The sequence below is a fragment of the Emydura macquarii genome, unplaced genomic scaffold (genome assembly GCF_026122565.2).
Source record: "Emydura macquarii macquarii isolate MOO-44397 ecotype Brisbane River unplaced genomic scaffold, CSIRO-AGI_Emac_v2 contig_450, whole genome shotgun sequence".
In the NCBI taxonomy this organism is placed as follows: Eukaryota; Metazoa; Chordata; order Testudines; family Chelidae; genus Emydura; species Emydura macquarii.
Genome location: NW_027130587.1, coordinates 12,805,995 through 12,832,179, shown reverse-complemented (window position 1 = coordinate 12,832,179; position 26,185 = coordinate 12,805,995). Strand labels below are relative to the sequence as shown.

Sequence of the window (26,185 nt, the reverse complement as noted above, 5' to 3'; positions counted from 1 at the left end):
TGGAGTCTAAGGACAATGAGTTGTAGACAATTAAAGCTGCCTCTCAGATTCAAGCAGTATTTTCAAATTTACTCATGAATATATGGAATTTGTCCTTATTGTGTCTCTGCTTCTTTCAGCTCATACGTGTTGCATTTCCTAATACGATTTGGGAGAATCATTTTGAATTATTGGGCTTTACTCTACAGGAATAAGTGAACCACCATCTTAAAAATAAAATCAACAATATGATGTACAAAAATATACTTTGCTCATTTATTTTGGAGAGTGACACTTCTTTTAACTTTGGATGCTGAGCATGCTAGTAAATATTCAGTAGTAGATGTTGCAAAAATAATAAAGCTGTGTAAGATTTCACTACAGTATCTGCCACTAAACCCAGGTCTACACTACTACAGAGCTATATCAGTATAATTGTATCATGCAGGTGTGCAAGCGCCGTATTATACCGACCTAACCCCACCACAGACAGCGTTACGTCAACCGACACAGCTACCGCCTCTCAGGGAGGTGGATTAACGGTTTGTCTACACTGCCGCTTCTGCTGGCAAAACTTTTGTCACGTAGGGGTGTGAAGACACCCCGCTGAGCGACACAACGTTTGCCAGCATAAGCACTAGTGTAGACCAGCCCTCAGTCTTTTGTGAAGTGAGAGGAGGCTACCGTTGTTTTGGGGGGGAAGACCGAGGTCGCTGGTTTTAGAAGCAAGATTCTACGGTCCATACTGGGCTCTGCTTCGGAGCAGGGAGGCTCGTGACACCTGGCTCCAAGAGCTCGGATCATCCCTGCGACGGCAGGGGCCCCCCTGGATTCGAATCCGTGCCAGCGGCTGGTTTTCACACCCTAGCAGGTCACTGCTGCCCCTCGAGCAGGGATCCCCCCAAACCCACCCCCTGCTTTTTTCAAAAGAAACCGCCAACGTCTTCCTATCCGTTGGGCTGGGCCAACGGTTCTGTCCCGGCAGCTCGCTTTGTTGAGGGGGGAGGGGCGAATTTTAAGGCTCCCCTAGATCCTGCTCCCAATAGGCCTGCGGCCGAGGGCGGGTAAAGCCTTGCGGCCCTACAGCGACGCACTAACGCCAGCCCCCGAGGCAGGGGCGGCAGGGCCACGCTGCAGGCCGCCTGCCCGGCCACCGGCGATGGGGCTGAGAGGCCGGGGGTGACAGAGGTAACACGGAGCCCTCCAAGGGCGCCCGACCCGAGGCTATGCCAGCAGCCTATGGCCCGCCCAGCGCCCTGCCCGCGCCTCCAGCCCCAGCTCGCCCCTATACGGGTGGGGGCCGGCCGGCAGCGGCTACCACTACCAGGCCTCGTCGCCACCTCAGGCAGGCCGGGCCTCTCCCGCTCTTTCCCCTGCTTCCTTCCTCTTTAAGCCCCTCCCCCTCTTTAAGCCGAGTCCCCCCCAACCGCCGCCGCCGCCTCAGCTACGACGGAATTCGACCACCAGCAGCGGCCCCTCTTCTCCTGCCACTGTCGCGTCCTTACCTCACCCCGCCCACCTCCCCCTCTGCTCGGATTGGCTGCTTCCCCTGCTCATCACGCGCATCCCGGCCTCTTATTGGTCATCTCTGGCCTCCACGGAAGGTGGCGCAAGCCGCTTCCCGATCCGTCACGGGGAAATCTCCCTGTTACGATTTGAAGGACAGCTCCATCAGGCGCCGTCACCCGTGAGAAGACCTGTCAATCACCAGGAATCCCCGCCTTCAAGATCTATTGGCCCGGTGACCTTTTTTTTTAAGGTACTTTACCCCCCTTCTCATTGGCTGATTGAATTGGGTAGCGGGCTGCGAATGGGCAAAAGGAAGGATTGGAGGCGGGTTTTAGCTGCGAGGAGAGCCGGTTGGTCAGTTGGGCGAAACGTCGCTATGTGATTGGTCAGCAAGGTGAGGAAGGTGCGGCCATTCGAGGTGAGGGTTGTGTGAGGTGAGGGAATCTCGCGGGGTCTCGCCGGCTCTGGGCGGGAAGGCGGGTGCTGATTGGCTATCAGGGCCAGGCAGGCGGGACTGAATCGCGGAGTCTCTGCAGCGGCCGCAGCTTATGGGCCGGCTGAGCTCGGCTCTGCCCTGTGATTGGCTAGGGGCGGCTCTCGCGGAGCCTGGCGGGCCGGGTCCGATTGGCTGCGGGCGGGTGTCGGGCACGCGCCCCGCATGGGTGGGGGTGGTGGGGAGGGGAGGCCGGGTGCGCGTGCCCGCCGCTCGCTGTGCGCTCCGCTCTGGGGCTCCGGGAGGAGGTGAGTCTCGGCAGCAGCGGCGGCGGCGGCGGGTCGGGCGGCCGAGGAGGCGGCGGCTGCTGCCGGGGGGCGGAGCGGCGCCGTGCGGCGGGGGCCTGAGACACCCCCCCCCCATCCTCTCCCCTCCCGCACACACTCCGCGGGAGACCCTCTCCCCTCCCCCCCCTTTCCCGGCTCCTGCTCCTTCCCCTCCCTGCCTGAGGGGGGGGCTGCAGCCTCCGGGCTCCCCCCCACCCAACCAACCACCCGCCCGCCCGCCCCGCACTGGGTCAGGCTGTCAGGGCCCCGGGGAGGCAGCCACAGAGGGGGCTGGGGCTCCTGCCGTCTCCTCCCCCCCACCTCGTTCTCTCCTCCCCCCTTTATTCTCCTCTCCCTTCCCCACTCCTTCATTTGTCACTTTTCCTCTCCCTTCTTCCATCCCTCCCCCCCCGCCTCACGTTCTGATCCCCTCCTCCCCCCTCCTTCATCTTTATCCCCTTCTTTCCCTCCCTCTCCTCCTCCTCCTCCTCATCCCTTCTTCCTTGCGCCCCTCTCTCGCCCCTCTCATCCCTTCTCTGGCTGCTCTGTGTGTCTGAGCGCACCAGGGGCGCGTCTCCCTCCTCTGAGGGAAAGTTGCGAGCCTCCAAGTTGTTAGTATATTTCAGGGGGTGGGGGTGTGAGAGAAGGGGAGTGATGTAGACGGCCTTGGGGGGGGAGGGAAATCTCTTGGAAGGTTTTGACCTAGAGGATGTGGGAATGGAAGGGGTAGGCTTGTCAATACTCTCAAACTATTCCAGGGGGTTGACTTCCAACCCTTTTCCTGTGGGGGAAGGGGAGTGATCATTTTATTTCTAAAGACTGGCACAAAAAAACACCACCACCACCACCACCACCCCCCCGACAACCCAAGGATGGAGTTTTAGTAGCCAGCCACGGCAGAAGCCTTGGGGGGAGGGGGAAAGGGAGGTTTTGGGCGCACAAGGCTCCCGCGTACGTGGAAAGATTCATCAAATTGTTTGGCTTGATGGAGATGTGATGCCAGTTGAGCTCGATGTTTTTAAAGGTGGGCCACGTATGATGAAACCCTGACTTCTTTTAAAGTGTAGCAAATTTCATTTTTTATGGCCAAATGACAGCTTGACCCAGTTGTTATCCAGTCAAAGGGCATTTTTTTGAATGTCTCTTTGTGGCACAACAGCCAACGCAAAAATGATGGCGGCTTACAATGGCGGTACGTCTGCAGCTGCAGCAGGTCACCACCACCACCATCATCACCACCTTCCTCACCTCCCCCCTCCTCACCTCCATCACCACCACCACCCTCAGCATCACTTGCATCCAGGCTCTGCGGCTGCGGTACATCCCGTACAGCAGCATGCCTCTTCGGCGGCTGCAGCTGCGGCAGCTGCGGCCGCAGCTGCGGCAATGTTAAACCCAGGGCAGCAACAGCCATATTTCCCATCACCGGCACCGGGTCAGGCCCCTGGACCAGCTGCAGCGGCCCCAGCTCAGGTACAGGCTGCAGCAGCTGCTGCAGTTAAAGCGCACCATCATCAGCACTCACATCATCCACAACAGCAACTGGATATTGAGCCGGACAGACCTATTGGATATGGAGCCTTTGGTGTTGTCTGGTGAGTACAGAAAATAAACTGAGCTAATTTTTCCTTTTCATTATTTGCCAAACCATAACTCATTTTTGTCATTTGGGCCAGAATACAAGAAAGCTACTTACTTACAAATTGCTTTTAGCGATTCATATCTATTGTAGAAAGTTGGTTTCACTAGTTTTTGCGGGGCAATTGTCTCGTACCGTTAGGCCACACCATAAGCCAAGTCAGTTTTTGAACAACACCATTATTTTGAGACAAATGCAACATCTTTACACATATCTTAGAAACATTATACTATGAGACTGAAATGGCATTTGTTTTACTTATAGATGAACTGCAGTTTTAAAACAAAATACCAATTTTAGATAACAATTGAGTAATAGGATATACTTTTAGACTTAAGAGTTACAGACAGGAAATGTGAACATTAGTTTTTTCTTTAGATACCTGCTAAGATTTTAGTCGAGTCTTCATTTACCTTACCGTGACACATTACAGACCACCTAAGATAGGGATCCCTGTACTTTCCTCATAACTAGGTATTTCTATATTGCTGTGCCTCTGTATGTCCCATATTCTCTCCAGCCACTTATTTCATTGGATTTTGTCTGTGGAACTTAATCTCGTATGGTATAATTTGTGGCCACCCCAACTTTAGCCTATTTAATATCCTGTAGCCCTTCTGAAAGAGAACCAGCAATTTCCCCCCTGTTTTTAAAACATGTTCATTTTAAGCCAACAAATTTACTACTAACTTTGATGCATTAGAAACATGAAGTATGTCTGGGTTTTGTTTTTTTTGACTGAGCAGGCATATTGTAACACACTTCCTGTATCACAGATATGAAGTCACAAGCATGTAACTGTGGCGTGACCCCACAAAACTTCTCACTGTATTTGTATAATACAACTTCTTGATGTTATTTAAGGGACATCTGCAATAGCTGCCTTCACATAATTTCATTTTACTTAAATAAAAGCACTGCATCCTTTAAAACTGTGACTGTCTTTGTATGCTGGTACGTACTGCAGCTTCAGAGTGCTTTACAGTAAAAGTCTTTGAAAAGCAAGACTTTATTTTTTATTAAAGGTAGATGATTGATAAACTATCAAACAAATGTATTTGTTACAAAATCATGCTTTTAAGAAAACAAAACGTAGCTTAAACTAGGTAAGCCTTAAGGGGCTGTGTTAATATTTTAATTGCATTTTTACTGTTTAAGGGGAAACTTTGAATTTCTCGATCTTCATACTGTAAATTAATGAAATGTTGATTTTTTTCAAATATTTTTCAAAGATAGTAGATGTTTATAAAGAGCCTGCATTGCTGTACCCTCGTTAAGATGCTCTTGCCACTATTCAGTGTAACTTGATTTAAGTTTAAGATTATAAAAACTAGAAAGAAACCCACTGTAAAGATATATCTAAAGATTATTTCCACCTGTCCCTGATTTTTATCACTGGAAATGTATCTATATTTTGGAATATGCTTTATTGTAGGCTTTGTTAATTTTGTCTGCTATGTAAGATCACATCCCATTCTTTATTTGGTGCAAAACATTTTGCTGCTGTATGTATTTCCTTAGGTTTCTATTTTGCCTGTTCTATTTGCAAACAAAATGGCAAAAGGAGACTTGTTTTCATTATTTTAATGTTTTGGAAATATTTTATTTTGACAAAATAAAAAGATGGAGAGTAAATAGTAAAGTGTGTTAGCCTTTACAGTGACAGTAAGAAAAAGGAAAATATATTGTCAAAATAGTGGTGTAAAATTGCACAGTTGACTTTGCCTACAGGTAGAATGATGGCCAAATGTTTCACTGGCATTAATTTATCCCTGATCCTCCAGTTGGATCCATGCGGATGGAAGGGTCTCCACGTGTGGCTACAATTGCAGAATTGGGACATTAGTATTTAATTCAAAATAAACTGTGAAATTTTTAATTAAAAATGGTTAAGATCATCACAGTGTGGAGCACAGATATTATCCAGTATGGAACTTACTGTATTCCTATCTACTGAGTAATTAATGATGTTTAAATTATATATTTGCAAATTAGTTCCTGTTTTGCACATACTAAATCCTAAAATAATTTCTGGGTCCTTGCTCTGTTTTTGGCATTTGATGTTATCGACTCTTCCAGGTGAAATGCATCCAGAATTAAAGACTTAGTTATGTAAAACAAATTTTGTTTTAAACCAATTATAAATGCATTCGTATATTTTATCTATATGACATCACCTAAATTCATTTAGATATGAAAAATGTAAGTTTCGTACATGTGTAATGTGAGACCTGTAATAAAACCTAAACTAATCTTATATAATGAATCTGTTACAAATTGCCTATCCATATCTGTTCCTAAACACATAGTGGCACTAATTAATTGCTGAAAAAAGTAATGCCTGTGATTTTTGAAGGAAATTGGTATTACTTTTACATGTAGATGAGATATTTGAAATAATCCTGTAATTTACCATTCAGATTTATCACTGAATAGTCAGTCAACTAGGACTTGATTTATCTTGCTGCTGAATTTCACTAGTGAAATAAGTTATCAACAGTGGACAGTTTTTTGTAAAAGTATTGAATTTCCTGTTAGTTGGCTGGTAAAGATTTTGTTTTGACAATTGAATTAATGTTTGTAATTAACAGTGCCTGTTAGGTTTTGTTTACATCCAAAGGTTTTAGTTTATTTGGCTGGTACTTGATGATGTTTTGGTGCAGCCAGTGTGCTGCTGTACTTCATCACTCATGAGTTCTCAAAGTATCATGCTTCAGTGTTTTTATACTGTCTCATTCAAACTTGTACTGCTATGCTGTTGTTTGTACACAGATTATATCCTTGTATATGTGGGCATCACTGCAGCATAATTTGACTATCCTTGACAAATGTCATCTCCCTCAACTCCATGTAGATTCTGAAACAAGCTTAACCTAGTTGATTTTACCAACAGATTGAATAGCCATAAATAAATCTCTTTACTCTTTAGGTTCCAGTACATTTTAGCAAAGAATAAACAGGTGGATGCAGTAACTTAACCAAAGACTGGTATGTATGAAAGGCTGGTGAAAGTGAAAAAAATTGTTAAAGCAGTGAAGGATTTAAAAGTGCCTTAGCAGGGACATCTAAAATTTGCTTAACTGAGGTCTGAGTTGTCAACTTGCCAACAGTCCAAGGACTGCAGCTTAACTTGCTTAAAATATAGCATTTTGCAGATGTCCTTGTCTTTAAAGGGTCATTGTCAACTCAGATTTCAATTTGTTAAAAACACTGTCTTATAAATCTTTATCCTTGATGAAGATTCTGTCTGTATTGCTTATTTCAGTCCTAAATATGGTTTTTGGAAGACTCCTGCACATCCTTAGAATGCGCACATGCACAAGGAGCTGTCCTCCACAGGAGTGCTCCCTGGGTTGCTAGGGAGACCTGCTGCCAGCTGGTGGGATTCCCCTACATAGAAGAGAACCTGCTGTGGCTCAGGGGCTTGGCGCAGAGAGGAAGAGAAAATGCTAGTGCCTGTGAAGCTTCTCCAGGATGGATGTAGAGGAACTGGGGCAGCCAGTGCAGAGCACCCCACGGCACTGTGGACCAATAATGAGTGGATGCAGCCAGGGAGCCTGTTAGGGAAGCAAATGAGTAACTATTTGTGCTGCTCGTGGAAGCTGGATCTGTTTTTGTTGCCAGCGTCTCTCACCACAGGAGGTGAAAACATGAAGGGATTGGAACACTTCATGATGGTCAGGAGGCACTATAGGTGCTTATAGCTCCAGTATTATGTGGAGCACCCCGTCCAGAAGGGTGAGGAGCCACGAGTGCATGTTAGGTGAAGATCTATTGGGAAACCTTCTCAAGTGATTGTGACAATTTGTTTGCATCATGGGGAGCAGAGGGGTGTGTGCGTGAGTGAGTGAGAGGGAGAATAGTGTTTTAGAAGGTGCTTACTACAGCTACTAATGTCAATACTTAGATCTTATGTAGCACTTTTCATCTGTTGATCCCAAGGCACTTTTCAAAGGAAGAAGGTCAGTATTATTATCCCCATTTTTCAGATAGGGAAACTGAGGCACGGGGCTATGAAGAGATTAGCCTAAAGTCACCGAGCAGGCCAGCGGTGGAGTCAGGAATTAAATTCAGGTCTCTTTAATTCCTGTCCAGTGTCCTATTCATGAGGATACTGTGTCTCTAGTTGGGGTCTATTTCCTAAGGTGTCTGGGAGAAATCCATTTAATTTCTTAAAAGGTGGTGATAAGGGATTGCTGTCAGAGGGAAGTCCAAATTTAATGTCGTGTAAATATAATAGCCAGAAAACATGCAAACTCTAAAAAGCTTAAAAACTTGGTTGCTTAATTTACGAATATTATATTTTAAATACATAGATTTGAATTGTGGCAACCATCACTTTGTATTCCTGTGTAGTTCATCGAAGAGGATGCATATGGCTTCCATCTCATTGCATAACGTGGTGGTTTTCAACCTATTTACCATTGTGGGCCACATGGGGTACAGCTTTCTGTGTTATGTGGGCCGCATCCATACCCCCCCCCCACGCAACCTGTATGGGCCTGAGGATATCACATGGGCCACAGCTGTGTGCTGATTAGGCCGCAAGCGGGCTGCAGGTTGAGAGACACTGGCATAATATAGCGTCCTCTCACTGGTGCATCTGAACTGCAAGCACTAAGATGTCAACATTCATTTGTATATAAATTATGTGTATGTGGATGAGCTATAAAACTGACGACCAATCCAATTTAAAACTGATTTCACTTTGTGGTTTCAAAAGTGTTCATTTTCTTCAAGTTGGGGAAAAAAAACCCCTAAAGGTTGACATTGTCCCTTTTTAATAGTAGTGTCAAGTGGTCTGGCTATTCATATAAAGATGGGACTTTGCATGCAGGTTCCTATAGTTTCTGTATGTTGAAACTGAATGAAAGATAAGGATAGTCAGGAGATGCAGTTGGTCCCTGACCTGTACTTAGATTGGAAATGGTTAAAGCAAATGCTAAGTAATTATTGAAAAAATTATCATATGTAATTGATATTGTTTTTAAGTGGATAAAATGTGGGCCTGAAATTTGTTTGAAAGTGAGGTATATAATTATATTGGTATAAAATGCTCCAGTAGTGAAGATATTTCTATAATCAACTGATAACCTTCTAATATTGTTGTGGAAGAGCTTTGTGTGCTGAACAAGAGTACAGTACAGATGATTTGTTTTGGAAAAAATATTCCTGATGGTATAGTAGAACAAACAATTGAGGCTGTAAGTTCAGATCCTATAAACAAATGCAAGATAAACTCTCCTTTTGTGCCCAGATGCTGATGGGAACCAGGATGCTGTTTTGCAAGGGATGTTAATGCAAATCCAAGCTATAAAAGCCTAGAGCTGGGTTAGTAAAGTATGGAAACTCAGCAGATAGTTGAGTGATTAGGCAGTTGTTTAATAAAAGCTTTTAAGAAGTTTCACTACATTTGCAGACATTGCCTGTTGTGGAGTCATTTGTGTGAAGGTAATTTTCCAGTCCACACAAAGCTCACCTGTGAGAACCAAGGAGAGATGTTCATGGTTTTTTTTTTCCCTGCTAGCAAACGCTATGTTATCCATGCAGCAAATGAATCAGGAAGTAATTTGAACAATCAGAAAAATATTCCTGTGTTGAATGACATCTGGGAAGGCAGTTATTCACTTTGTTTTAAACTACTTCATCTGCAGCTTTGCAATAATCTAGAATGATTTTTCCAATATTGGCATAGAAAAAAAAACTAGCTAAAAGTTTTTCCTTGGAGTTCTTAATGTTAATGAGACTGAGTAATACTTGAACAGCAAACAGGAAATGCTAGCTCAATTAGATATAGCTGGGTATCAATAGGAGGCTGTGGAAATAGTAATCCATGCTGATAACATGTTATTCATAGAGAAGGCCACTTCAGAAATAGTTGTAACAAAACAAAACACACTAATTGAGCACGTCTGAGACAAATCCAATGAGACTATTGGAAAAAGTACTAACATGACAGATGATGAATGGTCTGGAGTCGGTCTTTGCCAAGTAAGGAGTATAACCTAAATTCACACTTTTTAATGGGGGGGGGGGGGAAACCCTATTCAACATATGCTGTAAAATGTCTGTTTTGCCCAGTGAAACTCACTCCTTGTGATGAACTGTAGAACTCTGGTTAGGAGCTTATAAATAAAATGGAAAAAAGTGCATGTGTGTGTGTGGGAGGGGAGAATTAAATAAAATCCTCCTGACCAAATGCTTGTTGTAATGCACCAGGAAAACTCAGCTACAGAAAAATGGGTATTACATTCGGCATTGCTGATAATTCTCACTCTTCTAGATATCTGTAAATGCTAGTTCATTCAACAAATTTATATGGTTTGTCTAGAGCAATACCATCATTGGAAAATTTGATCTGCACTTTTCTGATAGAAAAGCATATTATCACAATTACTGCTTCCATGGTTTGTCCTGTCATGTGAAGATCTGTTCAGAACACCCAGAAATATGAGATACTGAGGTTGATGTTGATGTTGTAGTACAATTTCCTGGCTTGTACTTTAATCTGATGTATAGTTTTGAAATGTGACCACTAATTGTTCATCTAGGCAGAAACTCTTTAGTAGAGCTATCTCGAATGGATTAAAGACATTGGGTTGGACCATTTCAAACTGGAAAATTACATTAGAGATTTATCTGTGAAGCATTCTTGTACTTGTATCATGCTGTAGAGAGGTTTTTTTGTTGCCTGGGACATCTAATGCAGCTAATCATTATTTCCTTACTAAAATATTATGTCAGTTTCATATCATTGGTGCTTGGAGGAAACCATGAGGGAGCCTGAGGCAAAAGAGGCAGTGCTCTCAGTGAGAACATGACAAAGCAGTGCATATATTGTACCTAACACTGACCACCACATTTTAAGATTCAATGGGTATACATCCTTATATGTGTATGCTGTTATTGCTGAAATGAGTGCTATATTAAGGGTTGTCAGAGTTGCTAGTTGGTGGTAAAGAAATACATCACAGTAGCATGACCTTATTGTAAATTTCATCTTGGGTAAATTGAGGCGCTCCTTGTGTCAAAATTTTACTTCTCAAAGTTCCTGAAAAGGGAAAACCTATTTGAACATAGATATAATGTTCCCTAGTGTTTCTGAATTAAATCAGATGTATGTTAATAACACCTCTAAATACTTTTGTTTGTGAAGTGAGGTGTTGTATAGGAAAAATGTTCTTTCAATATCATCATAGTTTCTTCTTACATCTAGTTACAGCTATGAAGTAATTATATGTCACCCAGCTACCAGATTAAGTAATAAAGTCTGAATTGTTGCCTTGCTGGCATACAAAACAAGGAATATGGACAATTTTTTTTCTCTCAAGAGTGGGTGAGACTCTTTTTTCAGCAAATCAGTTTGCAGTAAATTATGCACAGGTCATTGTTTCATGACTAATTTGATATGACATTTTGTTCTATTAGACCATTTGCAAGTCTTGATATTGTTTGTATCCATATGTAATTGCGTGTTGGCAATACAGATACAGCATGATAGAATCCAATATTTGTTCTTTCAGTTTAGCTCTGCACATGTTATAGCTGAACAGCTTGTAGCTGGATTGGGAATCAAAATTAGATTTTTCACAAGATATTTATATTTCAGATGTGACTCCCCCCACTAATGCATTTTTTTAGCTTGTAATTTATGTTTTTTTTTAGGAGAGTGTACACAAAAGCCAGAATTTGAGTCACTTAAATTGTCCACTTTAAGAAGAAACAAAAAGCATGCAGTATTTAGCAACAGACCAAGGCAGGGCAGTAAGAGTGAAGCAGAGTAACAAGCATTTGCATGGCACGTGCTTGTTGCCATCAGGCTATGTTGTGGGGTATACTAGTGGCCTAATTTCTTGGGAGAGCCATGGAACTGAGGGAGAGAAGAGAGAGAGAACTAATTTTCTCTGGAACCAGGGGCTAGGATGTGGGATGGGATGAAGTTGTTGGCATGTGTGAATTAGTGTTCTGGGATGTCTTGTGATTGTTATATCTTGGATTCATTTGGCCTTGGATAGGAATTTTTTTTTAACTTATTCCTGTTTACCTGTGAGTCTGGGATATGAAATAGGTAATATTTTGAGTTGTTTTCCATGAAAGGCAGCTTAGTATGGAATTTTGAGGCTGAATTTTTGTTGTAAAAATGAAGATTTAAATAAGTAGAATTCTAAAATTGGAATATTTAGAAACCATTTGCAGAAGATGCTATGACTCAAAATTAGCTTTAAATGTATCGGTTAAATTTTTTTTTGGGGGGGGGGGGATCTCAAATGTTTGCTAGGCTAGGAAGAATGGGGGTAGTTTTGTTGTGTTTTTTGTGTGTTTTTGCAGGCTCCTATATGGAAGTATAGTCTCACCTGTTTTGAATTTCTGGGACTGCTTTTGAAGTTCTGCTTATCTGACATGATGCAAGATATTAAAAAATAACTTGCCTGTTAGCTTCTTGGTTTTGGACTGGACAAAACATTGCTCCCGATTTTTATGTTGTGGTTTTGTTATCCAAGGACAGTATGCATTTGGTCTTTCACTACTCAAAAGATTGCAATGGGGTGATGTCAGCTGGCAAGCCTCGTTTTGTAGAGAGTGTAACAAAGGTTGTTTTTTCCTGTTTATTCCTACTTGTCATGGGAAGGGGAATGAACCACTTTTCTGGGTTGGTATTGAGTATGTGGGGCATTGTACAAACACTTTGCATGATCCAGATTCTTAAAGTTTGTTTTTATGTTGCCAGATTAAAATCCTTTTATTAGTTTCCGTGTGCAGTAGGTCTATCATCAGACAAGCCAAGGTTCAGAGTTTCAGATACAGTATACACAGTTGCCATTACAACCCATTCCAATATTGTCAATTGTCTGATAACCATTGTATTCCCTGTACAGCACTTAGTATAAGGAGTACTGAAGTAACATTAATTATTTGCAGATGAGAGTTGTAAAGATTATAATGGAGACTCACTGCATGAGTTGTTTGTAATAAACAAAGCTGTGCTTGTTTCAGTGTGTGATCCTGTACATATGTATGAGAACATTCAGTGTGCATTCAAAATACTGTGAATTTTTGTTTAATAAAAGTAGTAATTGCACATGCAACAAAGTAATAAGGTTGAGAATTTAAATGCAGAAATGTCAAAAAATCCAAAACTATATGGTTCTTAATTGTGGTAACATCACTATTGCATATACAGGACACAAAAGTTAGCAATGTATACAATAGTAGCATGCAAGGTGACCCAGTAAAGTAAAGTTTCACCTTCCTTAAAAACTCACTTAAAAAAACTACCGTGGCTTAGGGTAACGTTTCTGGGGAGGGAAGAAATGGGGGATATGGCCTGGAAGCAGAGAAGGGACTTTCAGGAGGCTCGTTGGCTGAGGCAGCTGTCGGATCTTACAGTTGTCAAAGATGACATCCACCTCACCTGAGTTGGGGTAAGGCAACTCTACTTTGAACTCAAGGACACGCTTTACAGCTCTTTAAGATAGCTAGTGTGGATGTGCTCAATTGTTTGTGCTTCAGTTAATTGTTCTGTAGACAACTGAGTGCTGTATAGGGTGTAGGTAAGACCTCATCTGTATAGTTCTAAAGTACATCGTTTAGTAGAGACTGTAAGTCTTTTGCTTTACTGTGAGTCAAACTAGCTATTACACCCAATTTTGTAAAGTAGACCCCTGAGTGAGGCAATTGAAGTTTAAATGCAAGTGCCTTGTGACAAGCAGTGTAAATATGTATGTAAAGGATAGAGGTTTATGTGGTTAATGTTTTATTTATAGATAATAGTATTTTAACCATAACGGGCAGCAAGAAAAAAAATCAGTGAAAGCAGTGGTGAAAAAGAATGGGTAGTAGTTACAAGGGATGCAAACCAAAGTAATTATGTGCAGTCTAAATACAAGAGGATGGAAAAAGTAATGTTTAGCAGCAAGCTGTATATTTGGTTCATTTAAAGTAACACTCAACAAATCTTAGCTTTTAAAAATGTTTTTTTCACTTAGTAGTTCTAAATTAAAACTATTATTTAACATCTTTAGATATCTTATAGTGTGCTTTATATGTGAAGCGAAGCTTGCCAACAGCATGCTTAAATAAGGACATAGACCTGTATTGGGAAAAAGGGGGGGAATAGAGGTCAATGATTCTAAACATGTAGACAGTCAAGCTCCATGGCTGGGCTGTTCTGATGGCAGCGGGGAAGTGGGTGCACTCTTCTTCCGTGTATAATAGTCACATCAGCACTTCCAGGTGTCTGTGTCTCTTCTAGAAGACAAATCTTGTCCCAAGCATGGTCTAAGACTACCTGGTTGTTTTTTTTTTCATGTCAAACTATTACCTGCCACCCTGAGGCCCTGTCATTTATGCTTTGTCACTTATGCTGTTAAATGTCTTGCCTGACACTTCACTATTCTTTGGGGGGAATTTTATTTGTAAATCTTTTTGCCTAAGGCAAGTCATAGTCCCTGCAAAAAGAAACAGATCTCAGTAAGACTTCCCATATCTGTTCATGCTTGTCTAGCTTCCCAAGCATCAGTGAAGGATTTTTCCCATGTAGTGTATAATTTGCAAATATCTCTAATATTCACTACAAGAGCTTGGATTTCAGTCCTACAGTAGGATCCTCTAGTGTGGACTTTCACGGCAGCAAGGAATCCTAATGAAGTCATTAGGGCCTTCTTTAGACTAGTGTTTGGAAGAGGTTTGCTAACACGTGCTAGCTACCACATGCTAACAGTCTAGGGTAGACAAAGCAGTGTGTTTTTAACAGGTGATGAGCTAATCAAGTTAAAACCTTGAAATTGACCAATTTAACACGTGTTTTCAACACATTGCCTTGCTAACAGCCTAGTGTAGACATGTTAGCTAACATCCTTTAAATACTAGTCTAGACGTGCTGGGAATTAATACAAGGGTAGAAGTCTGTGCTGGCAGATCATGTGCTGGGTTGGGACCTTAATAGTTTGAAGGGGGGTGTGAAAAATAAAAGACCGATCTGTTTTTATAAAGCTTCATCCTAGTCAATTGATTTTTTTTGTTGTCTTTTGATTTGTTTTGTTTTTGCTGTAGTCCAAGCATTTCTGAAATTGCTATTTTTGAGTAAGACGACACATAATATTAAACAGATAAACATTCACAAATCTGAACATTTTCCACTGAAACATCTAATTTTTCTATTATCAGAAGTGCATTAATTTGGTAGTCTTTTCATTGGGGAAAAGGTCAGGTTGGTAATATTGGGATTTTTAAGGGGCTGGTACTTTTAATGAGTGGTGTAAATATAGTAGCTGCACATTGACGTCCATTGTAGTTTAGGTTGTCCTCATATATCATTCTTCTTGCTTGTAGGGGGTTACACTTTTCCCCATAAAAACTGGTTGGGAGCTATTGTGTTAATTACAATTTTAAAAAAAAAATTAGCTTACTCTTAAATCTAATAACTACTTAATATGCATTTTTATACTACTATGTACATCCTAAGTATGAAGTCAAATGGTAGACTGGAACAACTCTATCAGGGTAAATAAGCTATTTTACAAAAGGTTGAAAATACTGTGGGTGCTTAATATATAGAACAGCTGTCTTGGGGACATTCCAAACTGTTGGACAAACAAACTTTATTTAAGGTGGCTCAAGTTTGCATGAAAGACTTAAATTTTTGTAGCTGATTTGCTAGGTTTGATTGTACAGGTTGTTAGAACAGCTTCACCATTAAAGCGAAGGCTAATGCTATGTCTTTAGCTAATGCATTGTGTGTGTATAATGAATGATTTAAGGATAGACCCATGTCAGCTTTAACATTAAATGTCCTGACTTTGGTCAGCTTATGAACTCTCAAAGTTACCATATTAAATTTAAAAGTGCTTTGTGAGAGGTCTGAAAACTAATCATAAAGGCAATAAGCAGGATCACCAAGTCCTAGTAGTAGCTTTCTTTAAGTAATAGAAATCTAGAAGACGCTTACAGAGCTGAAACACTGTATCTGTGATTTAAACCTTTATACTCCTTAAGCTGCTCTGAGTAACACTAGAGACTGGTCATAGTTCTCTGAGTTTACAGAAGATGTATGCTGATAAACAGTTTTCTAGTATCTTACCATATGGTATATTCTGATGGCATTAACTGTGTAATTAAAAGATATGTAATAAAAGCTATCTTTTCTTATGAATTGTTACAAGTCTGGCCATTACAATGTGTCGTAGGTTGAAGTGGCATCCGGAATCTTTGGATATTAAAACATGGTTTTCCCATTCCCTTCCTTTCCTAGTAAAATACATGTAAAAGGGAGCAAAGGATAAAAAGGGCTGGTCAAAGAAACGGGTGTATTCAGCCTCCTTGTCATTTTGGATTTGTGCTATTTCTAGTTTTAATCCCTAACCTCTTCCATGTTCATATCCTTGCTACATGATCCTGGTACCACTAGGAGGTGAACTTAAAGTTCCCTTACCCCTCCAAACGTTGTAGCCTGAGAATGGCCTACATCTTTGTTGATTTGGGAGCAGTAATGCTGAGGTTGCTCATGAACTTGGCAAACTAATGGTCAAGCAAGTGTTCTGGCTCTGATCTTAATGATTTAGTAGCATGCTTCTTGAAAGCAGATGACATTCCCCCACCACTTAGTTTGTTTAGCTTTTTATTACTCCATGCTGTATAAATATTGGCAACTATCTTTTAAAAAAGGCATCAATGGCTAATCCTAATCTCTTTGAAGTAAAATGGCTATCAGTAGATATGAGTAGATTCTCAGCTACTGACTAAAATGTTAGGTGCCTTAATCTTTTCTATTTGCTATTGATAATTTCAGCATTAGTTTAAAGGCCCTATATAATCCTGATTTTATTTTTTAAAAGATTATCTTCTGGAGATTTTCCTAAAAGTAATAACAAGATCCAAAAAAGAGAATGATGTGGAAGGATTTTTTTAACACAAAGTAAAATTTTCTATAACCTCAGTTTCATGACTAAATAATCTGCATAATAGAGACCATCAGGTTTCTGTGGGATGCTGATAAATTTGGTTCTCAAACAAGTTTTTTATTGACTATATTTAAATTTGTGTCTTCCTCATCTGGACTTTAGTGTAAATGGTAGTTCTTATACTAAAGTAAATTTATTTGGGATGTTGTCTTCAGCTAAGAAAGGTTCACAGCATTGGATCCTCACCCTGCATGCATCATTGTAGGCAGAGACAAACCTACCAGGACTTCTCTGTCGGAAGACCAAGCTGCTGCTCCTGAGTCTTAGTTTTCTCTCCCTCTACGGCTGCAGGCAAGAAGAACTTAGATTGCTGTAGAGCTTAGGTTCTTCTCTCTCAAAAAACAAAATGAATACTGGATTTATCATTTAGACTCTCCAAAATTTAATCAAATTAGCTAATTTGGGACTAAAGATGTAAGGGTAATTTAATATTCACTTCTTTTGTTTGGAGCAACTCTTTCCCTTGGTACCACCAGAGCTAGCCTCTTCTCTCCCTCCCCCATCCCTACCCAACAGAAACCCACTTTAGGTAGGGCTAAAAACCCCTCCAAAATGATCAATATCTAGATGGTTTAAATGGCATGTATTGGAACCATATAAAGCAAGGAATAGTGTTTTTCTGTTAGTAGACATTGCTTGTTCCTTAAGGGAAATGGCCACATCCAGGGATGAGAGATCCTGCTCATGTGACGGTAGATGATCTTAGAGATCTCTTCATTTTTGCCAGTTTCTCCAAATGAAACTTAAAAAACCTACTCAGCTTCAACCTTAAGACGTGCTGCACACAGTCTGCATCTGTGGACCATGTTTTATGGAAAATCTGTTTTAGATCTTTAGTAGGCTCATAATTAATAAGTGAAGGATGGTCACACTTACAAGGTGAGTTGTCCCCTAGACCTCTTTTAGTCCCTCCAAAGTGCGTCCCTGGCAGGACTGCCTTCCTGCATCTCTCTCAAGGATGGAATCTATTATTATACTATTATACTAATAACTATTATTAGACTGGATCTATCAGAGGCAGCACCTCTTCCCAACCGTGTTAACATGACAAGCCCGTTTGGCATGTGTAAGTCCACTTCTTCTGGGAGTCTGTGAATGCAGCTGATTAAAGTGACTTAAAAAGAGCTTTTTCAAAACAAAGCATTATTTGGTCACCCAAAAATAAATAATACGCAGGGTTAAAACAAAAAAGACCTATACTCATGGGTTTTATGATTTTTCCTTGCATGTTTTTGTAAGTTCCCTTCAGCGACATTACCTCCATCTCTGTGTTGGGAGCGACAGACTGCACTGATGACCCACCAACCCCATTTCTCCGTTGGCCAACATCTTTAAGGTTTTAGTATCCTGTTTGAGCCTAGGCTTAGGTCTGGGAAGAATAAACATTGTCATCCTAACTGGAGTGAGGCTAGAGGTATTCCCCAAACAGTAGCTTCCACATTGTTTCCTCAAAAACGTGTGATCTTTTCTGGACATTACCTTAACTTTGCCATTGTTTCCTGTTTGGTTTCCCCCAACAGTCTCCTTTGATTTAACTCATTCCAGTCATGCAGGATGTGTCAAGTAGGTAACTTGTGGTGCCTTTGATATTCATAAAAATAATAGAGATCTCCTTTGTTCTGCACAAGGTTATAAAGATTAAACTGACTAGAATCCTTATCTGTGGAAGTTACTGCATGCAACTCGAGCTACTGTGTGTGACCAATAGGTCTGTCTTTGCTGTCAGTGCCACAAGCAGTACTATTTATTTGTAGCTTCAGACCACTGACTTCTTAAAAATATTGACCATTTAGTTGCTTATTAGAAACTGAGTAGCCTGAACCTTTCTATGCCCTGTTGCCTTTTAGGACAAGTCCTCATAGGTGATTTTGAAGATTCTGTAGAGGTCAAAAGTCAGTTGCACAAAAGCCACTTTCCAAAATGCATTTTATGTGAGTGTGCTGTGTTTCACACTGCTGCAGAACAATGTGTATTGTGTGTCCAAGTTACTTGAAGGATGGTTCTAGAAATGAATAGAGAAGTGGGTATTTAGAGAAGTATTCTTTATGTTCCTAAGATGCTACAGTGAAAGTAAAATACAGTAAATGCAAAAGGAAAAGTGATTTTCTAGTTATGAAAATAGGGTTAAATAGACATAGTTGTGTGATGTGCAAAAGCAATGCAAGAATATATAGTAATAAGTGTTATCTACTGCTACCCTAGATAAACAACTTCTTGTATTTCCATTTTACTGGATGATTTTTATGATTCAGAGTTTGAGAGACATAGACCAAGCACAGAGTGATAGTGAAGCCAGAAAAGATTTCTGTCTGTCTGAAAAGAAAAATATTCCTGACAGCTGTTAAGCAAATTCCAAAAGATGATATAGACATAGCCAAACTTACTTTCGATACAAGGCTTGTAATATCTGAAAAATGCAATTAGGCACTTTTTTTTTTTTTTTTTTGCTTTGATTTATTTTGTTCTGTGTTTTGGGAGAGGGGGAAAGCAATGGGTAGGCATGGCAGTACAAAAGGGAAAATACTGAGGTGGTGATGGAACTAGAGGATTTAGCAAAGAAAAGGCACTGCTATTTAAAGAACAATTGAATTGACTAAAATGGAGGAACAAAACTAATAGCTTATTTAAAAAACTGAAAAGTTGAGCAAAGTTGAGATTAAATAATTTTACATGGAAAATATCCCCATGTGTGATAAATCTGAAGTAGAAAACACTCAAGTTCATGGTATTGGCAAAGTTTTTAACCAAAACTTAGTGGTCTTGTAGTCACTTAGCTTGTTTCATCAAGTCATGAGTACTGTAATAATGTGAATGTATTCAGAACAGACAATAGAATAAGTAAAAAGAGGTACCTTGGAAAATGAATGAATATGCCAACATTATTGTAACACTAGTTTCCTTCAAGTGATCATTCCAGGAACTTGACTTATCAGTGTTAAGTGCATTTAAGGGAAAACAAAAGTTAATTGTTTAAATTTTCTGTTGACTGGCTTCTGTTTCTGTGAATTCAGAGAACATATGAATTTTTTAAGATGTTCATGAACAAACATTAGTACAAGTAGCTATAATGACCAAGCATATTACACTTTTTTCTGTAGTTAAATCTAAATACTGTACAAGTGAGCAAAAGAAGTTCTTCCATGATAGATGTATGTATATTACTCATACTATCACATCTTTTTGACTAAGTTCAAATTGCTGTAGAGAGAAGTTCCAATATAACATTCCATGTAAATGTCATAAACCTTATGAACAGACAGAATTTATTCCCCCTCCTCACCCCAGTCACCATAACAAGTTAATCCAGGCTCTTTTGAGCTATTGATATGGTATCTTCTCCCTATCATTGTGATGTCTGACACAATGAAAACATATGTTGAAAGATTCCGTTTTAATTCTAGAAACTAAACACAATAAATTACTTAACTTGCAAGATTCCAGCAATCAGTTGGGGGTGGGGGAAGTATCCAAGTAGTGAGTTTGAATTATAGAATAAAATGAAGGGGGAAAGGGAAGGGAAATGAAAACCTATGGTAATATCATCCTCCATGAGGTTGTCATATACAGTGGTTTATAGGTGCAATTATTTAAGTAGGTGGGTGAGCTTTGTGAATTTATAACCATGCAAGGCAAGGAAGCATATTACTTTCTCCAAATGGATCCAGTTGGCCTCTTGAAGAGGGTGTGTTATAGAATATTTTATGCCAACAATCCTTGAAGTAGTATGAATAGCCCAAATTCCACATACAAGCAATGCTTATGCATAATTATTCTACTAGTGTATATATAGTAAAGCAAATATTGTCTCTTCCACAGTTGGTATTTCTCAAAACAAGAAGTTAGTATATATTGTTATATACCTCTGTTTGTATTGATTCAGGCATCTATGCTTGAGTTCCATCTAAAGTTTAAACTGCTTTTTCTTTTAAAGATGAAGTGGACGGCAAAAATGTTGTGTTTTGCATTTCATTACTCCCTTGATATATAAAGATGGCCTTAAATGAATCCAAGTATCTTTCTAATTTATTTTTATGTTTGAAAAGTCAGGAATAAGCAGGTCCTTGCATCTCACTCTTTGCTGGAGGACCTTGACATCTTTAGAGGATCTGAATACACCCAAAGCTGTAACCTGAATTGCAGTTCTCAAGAGAGAGAACACAATCACCCCAGAATAGACAATAGTATATTGTAACCCTGTTGATTAGGGCAGAAGCCTGGGATACGGGAGACCCAGGTTCAAGTTTTGGGTAGGAGGGGTGTGGGTGGGTGGGTGTCGTGGTCTGTCCCAATTCAGGACCTGGATGAAACCTTCTGGATGAAATCTGTGTTGAAATGTACATTTCCACAAAAAATTTAGTTCTTTGACAAAATGGCATTTTCCAATGGAAAAATTGTCAGATTTTTGTTCAGCTCTAACAGGAAAGTCTTTGATCTAAGTGTGGCTTTCTCAGTGATTTGCTGAATCTTGGGCAAGTCATATAATTGTTTTTGTCAGTTTTCTCATCTGTAAAATGGGGTTACTATCTACTTCACAGGAATATTGAGAACTGATGGACTTTCACAACGTTGAATGCAAAAAATGCTATATATTATTACCATAAATGTTTCCCAAGAGGGCGTGGTACATTTATATTTTGGAAAGTTGTCCTATGACGCAATAAAGGATAATAAATAAATAATCTGGTTCTGACCCTCAGCCATGGTGTTGACTCTGGCATTTGGATTCTGACTACAGTTCTGACCTTTAGCTCCAATCCTTGGCTCTGACTCTGCCTTGATGTTGGGCTCTGGTACTCAAACTCCAACCACTAGGCCTGACAGCCTATGACCTGTCTCCTGATGTAGGTTCATAGAGATCATTTTAAGCCAAGTAATGTTCTAAATCTTACAGGTCAGGATGAGGGAAGGCTCCATAGCAGAGCCTTGCAGTCCAGAAATGGATATTTCTACCAGGTGGACCTGTGCTTGTAAATTTACCTACATCATACAAAAGAATTCAAACCATTAATGTGTGTGCTTTGAAACCTTTCCAGATCAGAAGTGTTTGTGTTTGGGGGAGTGAAGGGGTGAGGTGCAGTAGGGTATAGTTCAGACTAATTTTATTTGTCAAATGTTAAGGTTTAAGGAAAAGCAACTCTTTAACCATTTATAAGAGGATTAAAGAGTGGCTAGAGTATTGATGCATTTGCCTTAGCCTTCAGTTTCTGCAGAACTTAATCTTTCATTTTTATAGATGTTTTATAGTCCAGTAGATAATGTTCCAAATGTGACCTGAATATAAATAGATGTAGCTTCCTGAATCTGCAGACAGACTGTTCCAGTGCTTATGCTGCTTTTCTTAGCTTTGCCAGGCAGTGGCAGCATAAAATTAACAAGGCTCTGGTCAGTTTCTCTATTGCTACATATCTTTGACAGTTACTAACCAGAGCCTGACACACAGAATGAAACTATCCTGGTAATGGTCCCGGCAACTGGACATGACTTGGGGGCTGGGCTTTTCAGTAAAGCATTACTCCTGATCTCCACTGGTAGGCTTCCTTTCTCTCCTTTTTTGTAATTAAGCCAGTGAGTTTAGTTCTCTGGTTAATACATATGTGGATTTTTCGAGCCTTGGTCAAATATATTAAGCTAGGAATTGATACCTTTTTAACAAGAAATCAAACCAGAATGGTCCATATCAGGGTAGTTGAAATCAAGGAAGCAAGGACATTCTGAATGACATTATCCTTTTCTGTGCATGTAAGTACTGGAAGTACCTCTAGGTGGCATGCTGTTTATCAGTGAAGAATAAACTGTACATCAAGCAACTTTTCAGGATTGCCTTCATATCTGCCCTTTTCTGCATGAAGTAACTCTACTGCATATTTTAGTCTCATAGGTTTTTGGTACGATTGGTGAGATCAGTCTGATTCAGCTGTTTCAGAGTTTGGTTGTTTTAATTAATGTTTGAGTTACTGAATTTTACCTCAGTCTGAAAACTCTGTTTAGAGTAAATAACACAGCTTCTAAGAGTCCATAATTGGAACTTTCAATGTAGAAGTTTAATTTCTGTTTCATATTGCGGTGAATGCGTTGTGTACACAAATGTTTAGTTTCACTGATGTATTTTTGTGAATATTAAAGCATTTTGAATTACAATTAAATAAATTACACTTAAAATTTTATGTTCTGCAGTTAAATAGGCAGTGGTGTAGCAAATCCCTTTAAGTAAGAATGCTTATATTTTAAATAACAGTTCTGTACTAGCTGCAATAATGAAACAATGATGCTATCTTCTTATAAAAGAAATGTAAACATTTGTTCTTACAGACAGAAGTATATATATTTAATCATATGTTGTGAAAATGTGTTCTTGAAAGTCCATAGTTAGGTAAATACCAGAGGAAAATTAAGGTTTTAAATACCATTATAGGACTTGAAATTTGAGGAATGGGATTGCCATTAACTGCTACTGTGTCAGGCAGTTCTTAAAAATACTGCTCCATTAATCTAGTAAAAAGCACAAAAGTAAACAGCAACGTGACTCAACTCCCATCAACAACAGCATACTATCATCACTTCCCTCTTGTTTTGTCTTCTCCCACAAATTAACAGAATTGTTGCTTTTTCTCCAGAGGTATGAAATATAGGAACTACATATAAATATCTTACTTAACTGAATGCTATCTTTTTTTCTTTTCCACTTTTCTTCCTTAGTTTCCCTGTCTTGTTTATTTTGTATTCAGTGTTCATCCTCTTCCTGGATGTCTGTCTGTCATATATACCTAATTTTTTTTACAAGGAAATAACTCTTCATTTGTGTTTTATTCTCCCTCCCCTGTTGTGTTGTCTGTTATCTTTACTTTCTCATTGTCTTTTCCCTTTACCTATCATCCTGAATTAGGAACTCTAATAGGCAAGATTCCCTCCTCTCTTTCCTTTCCCCAAAGATAATACATATTTTAGCTACTGAGAGGCAAGTTCCTGATCAACCAATCTAAAAAAGTTTACCTGAAGGAGGAGAGGGAAGTAGACATTCAAATCAACTAGATGACTAGTGTTATTAGATTAAATTTCCATCAGTGGAATGGAAATGCTGTTAGATTTAAGTACTGCACATTGTTCCAGAGATAGTCTTTTTAAAATCCAGAGATTTAAAATGCTGAAATGTTTTAGAACATCAGCTGCTGATTACAGCAGCATTGTAGAGAATGCTAGAATTGATTGTGAGAGATAAGAAACTCATTCCACCTGAAGATTGTACAGATTTTTCAAAAGCCTCAGTGTTTCAGTTCCTGACTTGTGTATCAGTTGATCTGCATTGTGTTATATCATTAGATGTGATGAACTATATGTGTTACTTACCAAGCTGTCTGTCAGAGACACTAGAAAAAATTTGAAAAATATTTGGTCCAAACTCTCTCAGCAAATGTTAGTCTATCCCAGTACTTTATACATTAAAACATCCTACCTGTCTATTTTAGGATTTTCTATAGTGACTGTCACCATAGCATCTATGCACTTCCTAAGCTACCTTCCGAATATAAAGAAGAATGCTCTTTGGAAGCTTTTTTTGAAGGCTTCACAAAGAGATGAATAAGGAGCTAAATACTACTGAATGAAGACTAATACATCTGCTGAACAGCTGGGTTGTAGTTACTATATGCTTGTCCAACACTTATGTTTCATTGTCTATTTCCTGGCATTATGCAGGATGACTATACAGTTTTGGTCACCAACACAGCTTTGTAAAAGAATAAACCACCAAAGGATATTGAATAGTGAACATTTGTAAAACTAATACATGAAACCTCAAAAACGTAAGACAAAGATGAGACTGTCACCAATGTGGTAAACTACAACCAAAATAAAAAAGCATCACTTGCAATTTCAATTATTCCTGGCTTGGAACAAATTTTAAATAACTGATTAATGTATGAGATGCAGAAAAAGAATTTTCTTTAGTAGTAGTGATAATTATTAAAACAACTATAAATAAAAACTTAGCTGGTATGTTCTTTAGTCCTCTCGAATGTGTTGGATTGCTTCCTGTTTTTTTGGTTGTTGTTTATTTAGTGACAATAAGTTTCTTGATGGTACAATATGTCTTGAAAAAAATATTTTCTAGAGGTGGTGACAAGTGGTCTGTGCAGACCACCCCAAATGTACATTTTGTATAAAGAACAGCTTTTTGGAAATGGGAGGGCATTTTCCTTCACCTAAAAATAATTTTCTCTTTGCTTACGCTGAAATCAATGTATAGTCCTAGAAATAAAAGAAGAACAGGGGCTAGTTCATGGAGATTTGATGGCTTTCTTAGATCTCAAAAAAAAGAGAGAGAGAAATGATGATGATATTGCCGGGAGGGAACCAGAAGTGAAGCCTTCAGGATTTAATTTAACTTTTATAATTACTTCTTTAAGATTAAAAAGACAAGCAGTTCCTGTAAGAGGAGTTTGTTTCCACTACTTACAACTCAAAATTTCGGAGAATATCCCATTACCCTTCCACCCTCTTTATAGACTGTAGCTTCCAGATAAATCTTTCAAGAAAGGCTTCCAGAAGAAAAAGAAGTGAAACTTTTGCATATATATGTTCTGAAACTACAAATATTTTATAGTATTTTTAATCTAAAAATCCCCAAAGCCTTCTACAAATAGTTTATCAGTCTGTTTATATATGGCCCATGAATAGATACCAAATTCATAATAATCTGTTTAAAATATCTGCTGACGTTCATTTTAAATTTAAAAGTGAACAGCTAAGTTAAAATAGAAGCTGAGTTAGGCTATGTCTACATTACAGTTTATGTCGGCATAACTTAGGTTGCTCAGAGGTGTGAATAAACCACAGAGCTTCTCCCCCCAACATAGCTACCGCCACTCACGGAGATGGTTTTATTATGCAAAGAGTGTCTTCACTAGATGAGCTACAGCAGCACAGCTGCATTGGTGCAGCAGCAGCTCTGTATGTGTAGCCCTTAGTCTCAGATTTAGGTGCTGAAAACTTCCACAAGCAAATCTTACATGGGACTTTAGTATTCAGCAAATAAACTTTATCAGACATTTATTGAATTCAAAACAACCTTGACACATTGGAGAACTGGTCTGAATTCATCAAGATGAAGTTCAGTTAAATCAAGTCCAAAGTGCTATATTTCAGAAGGCAAAATCAAATGCACAACTGCTAATTGGGGAATAACTGTCTAAGTGGAAGTACAGCAGAAAAGGATCTGGGGGGTTATAGTGGATTGAATATGAGCCAACAATGTGATACAGCTGCGAAAAAGATTAATATCATTCTGGGGTGTATTCACAGGACTGTCGTATGTAAGACATAGGAGGCAATTGTCCTGCTCTGT

At 39.7% G+C, this 26,185-nt stretch overlaps 1 protein-coding gene across 1 annotated transcript in view; it reads left to right on the top strand.

Annotated features, from left to right (window-relative positions):
* The first annotated feature begins 2,177 nt into the window (after window positions 1-2,177).
* The window catches only part of NLK (nemo like kinase), a 107,719-nt gene continuing 83,711 nt past the window's right edge, over window positions 2,178-26,185 (top strand). Inside the window, exon 1 of the mRNA XM_067538033.1 lies at window positions 2,178-3,842. Within this exon, the coding sequence (XP_067394134.1) occupies window positions 3,385-3,842 (458 nt within the window). The 5' untranslated portion in view covers window positions 2,178-3,384. The remainder of the gene's footprint in view (window positions 3,843-26,185) is intronic.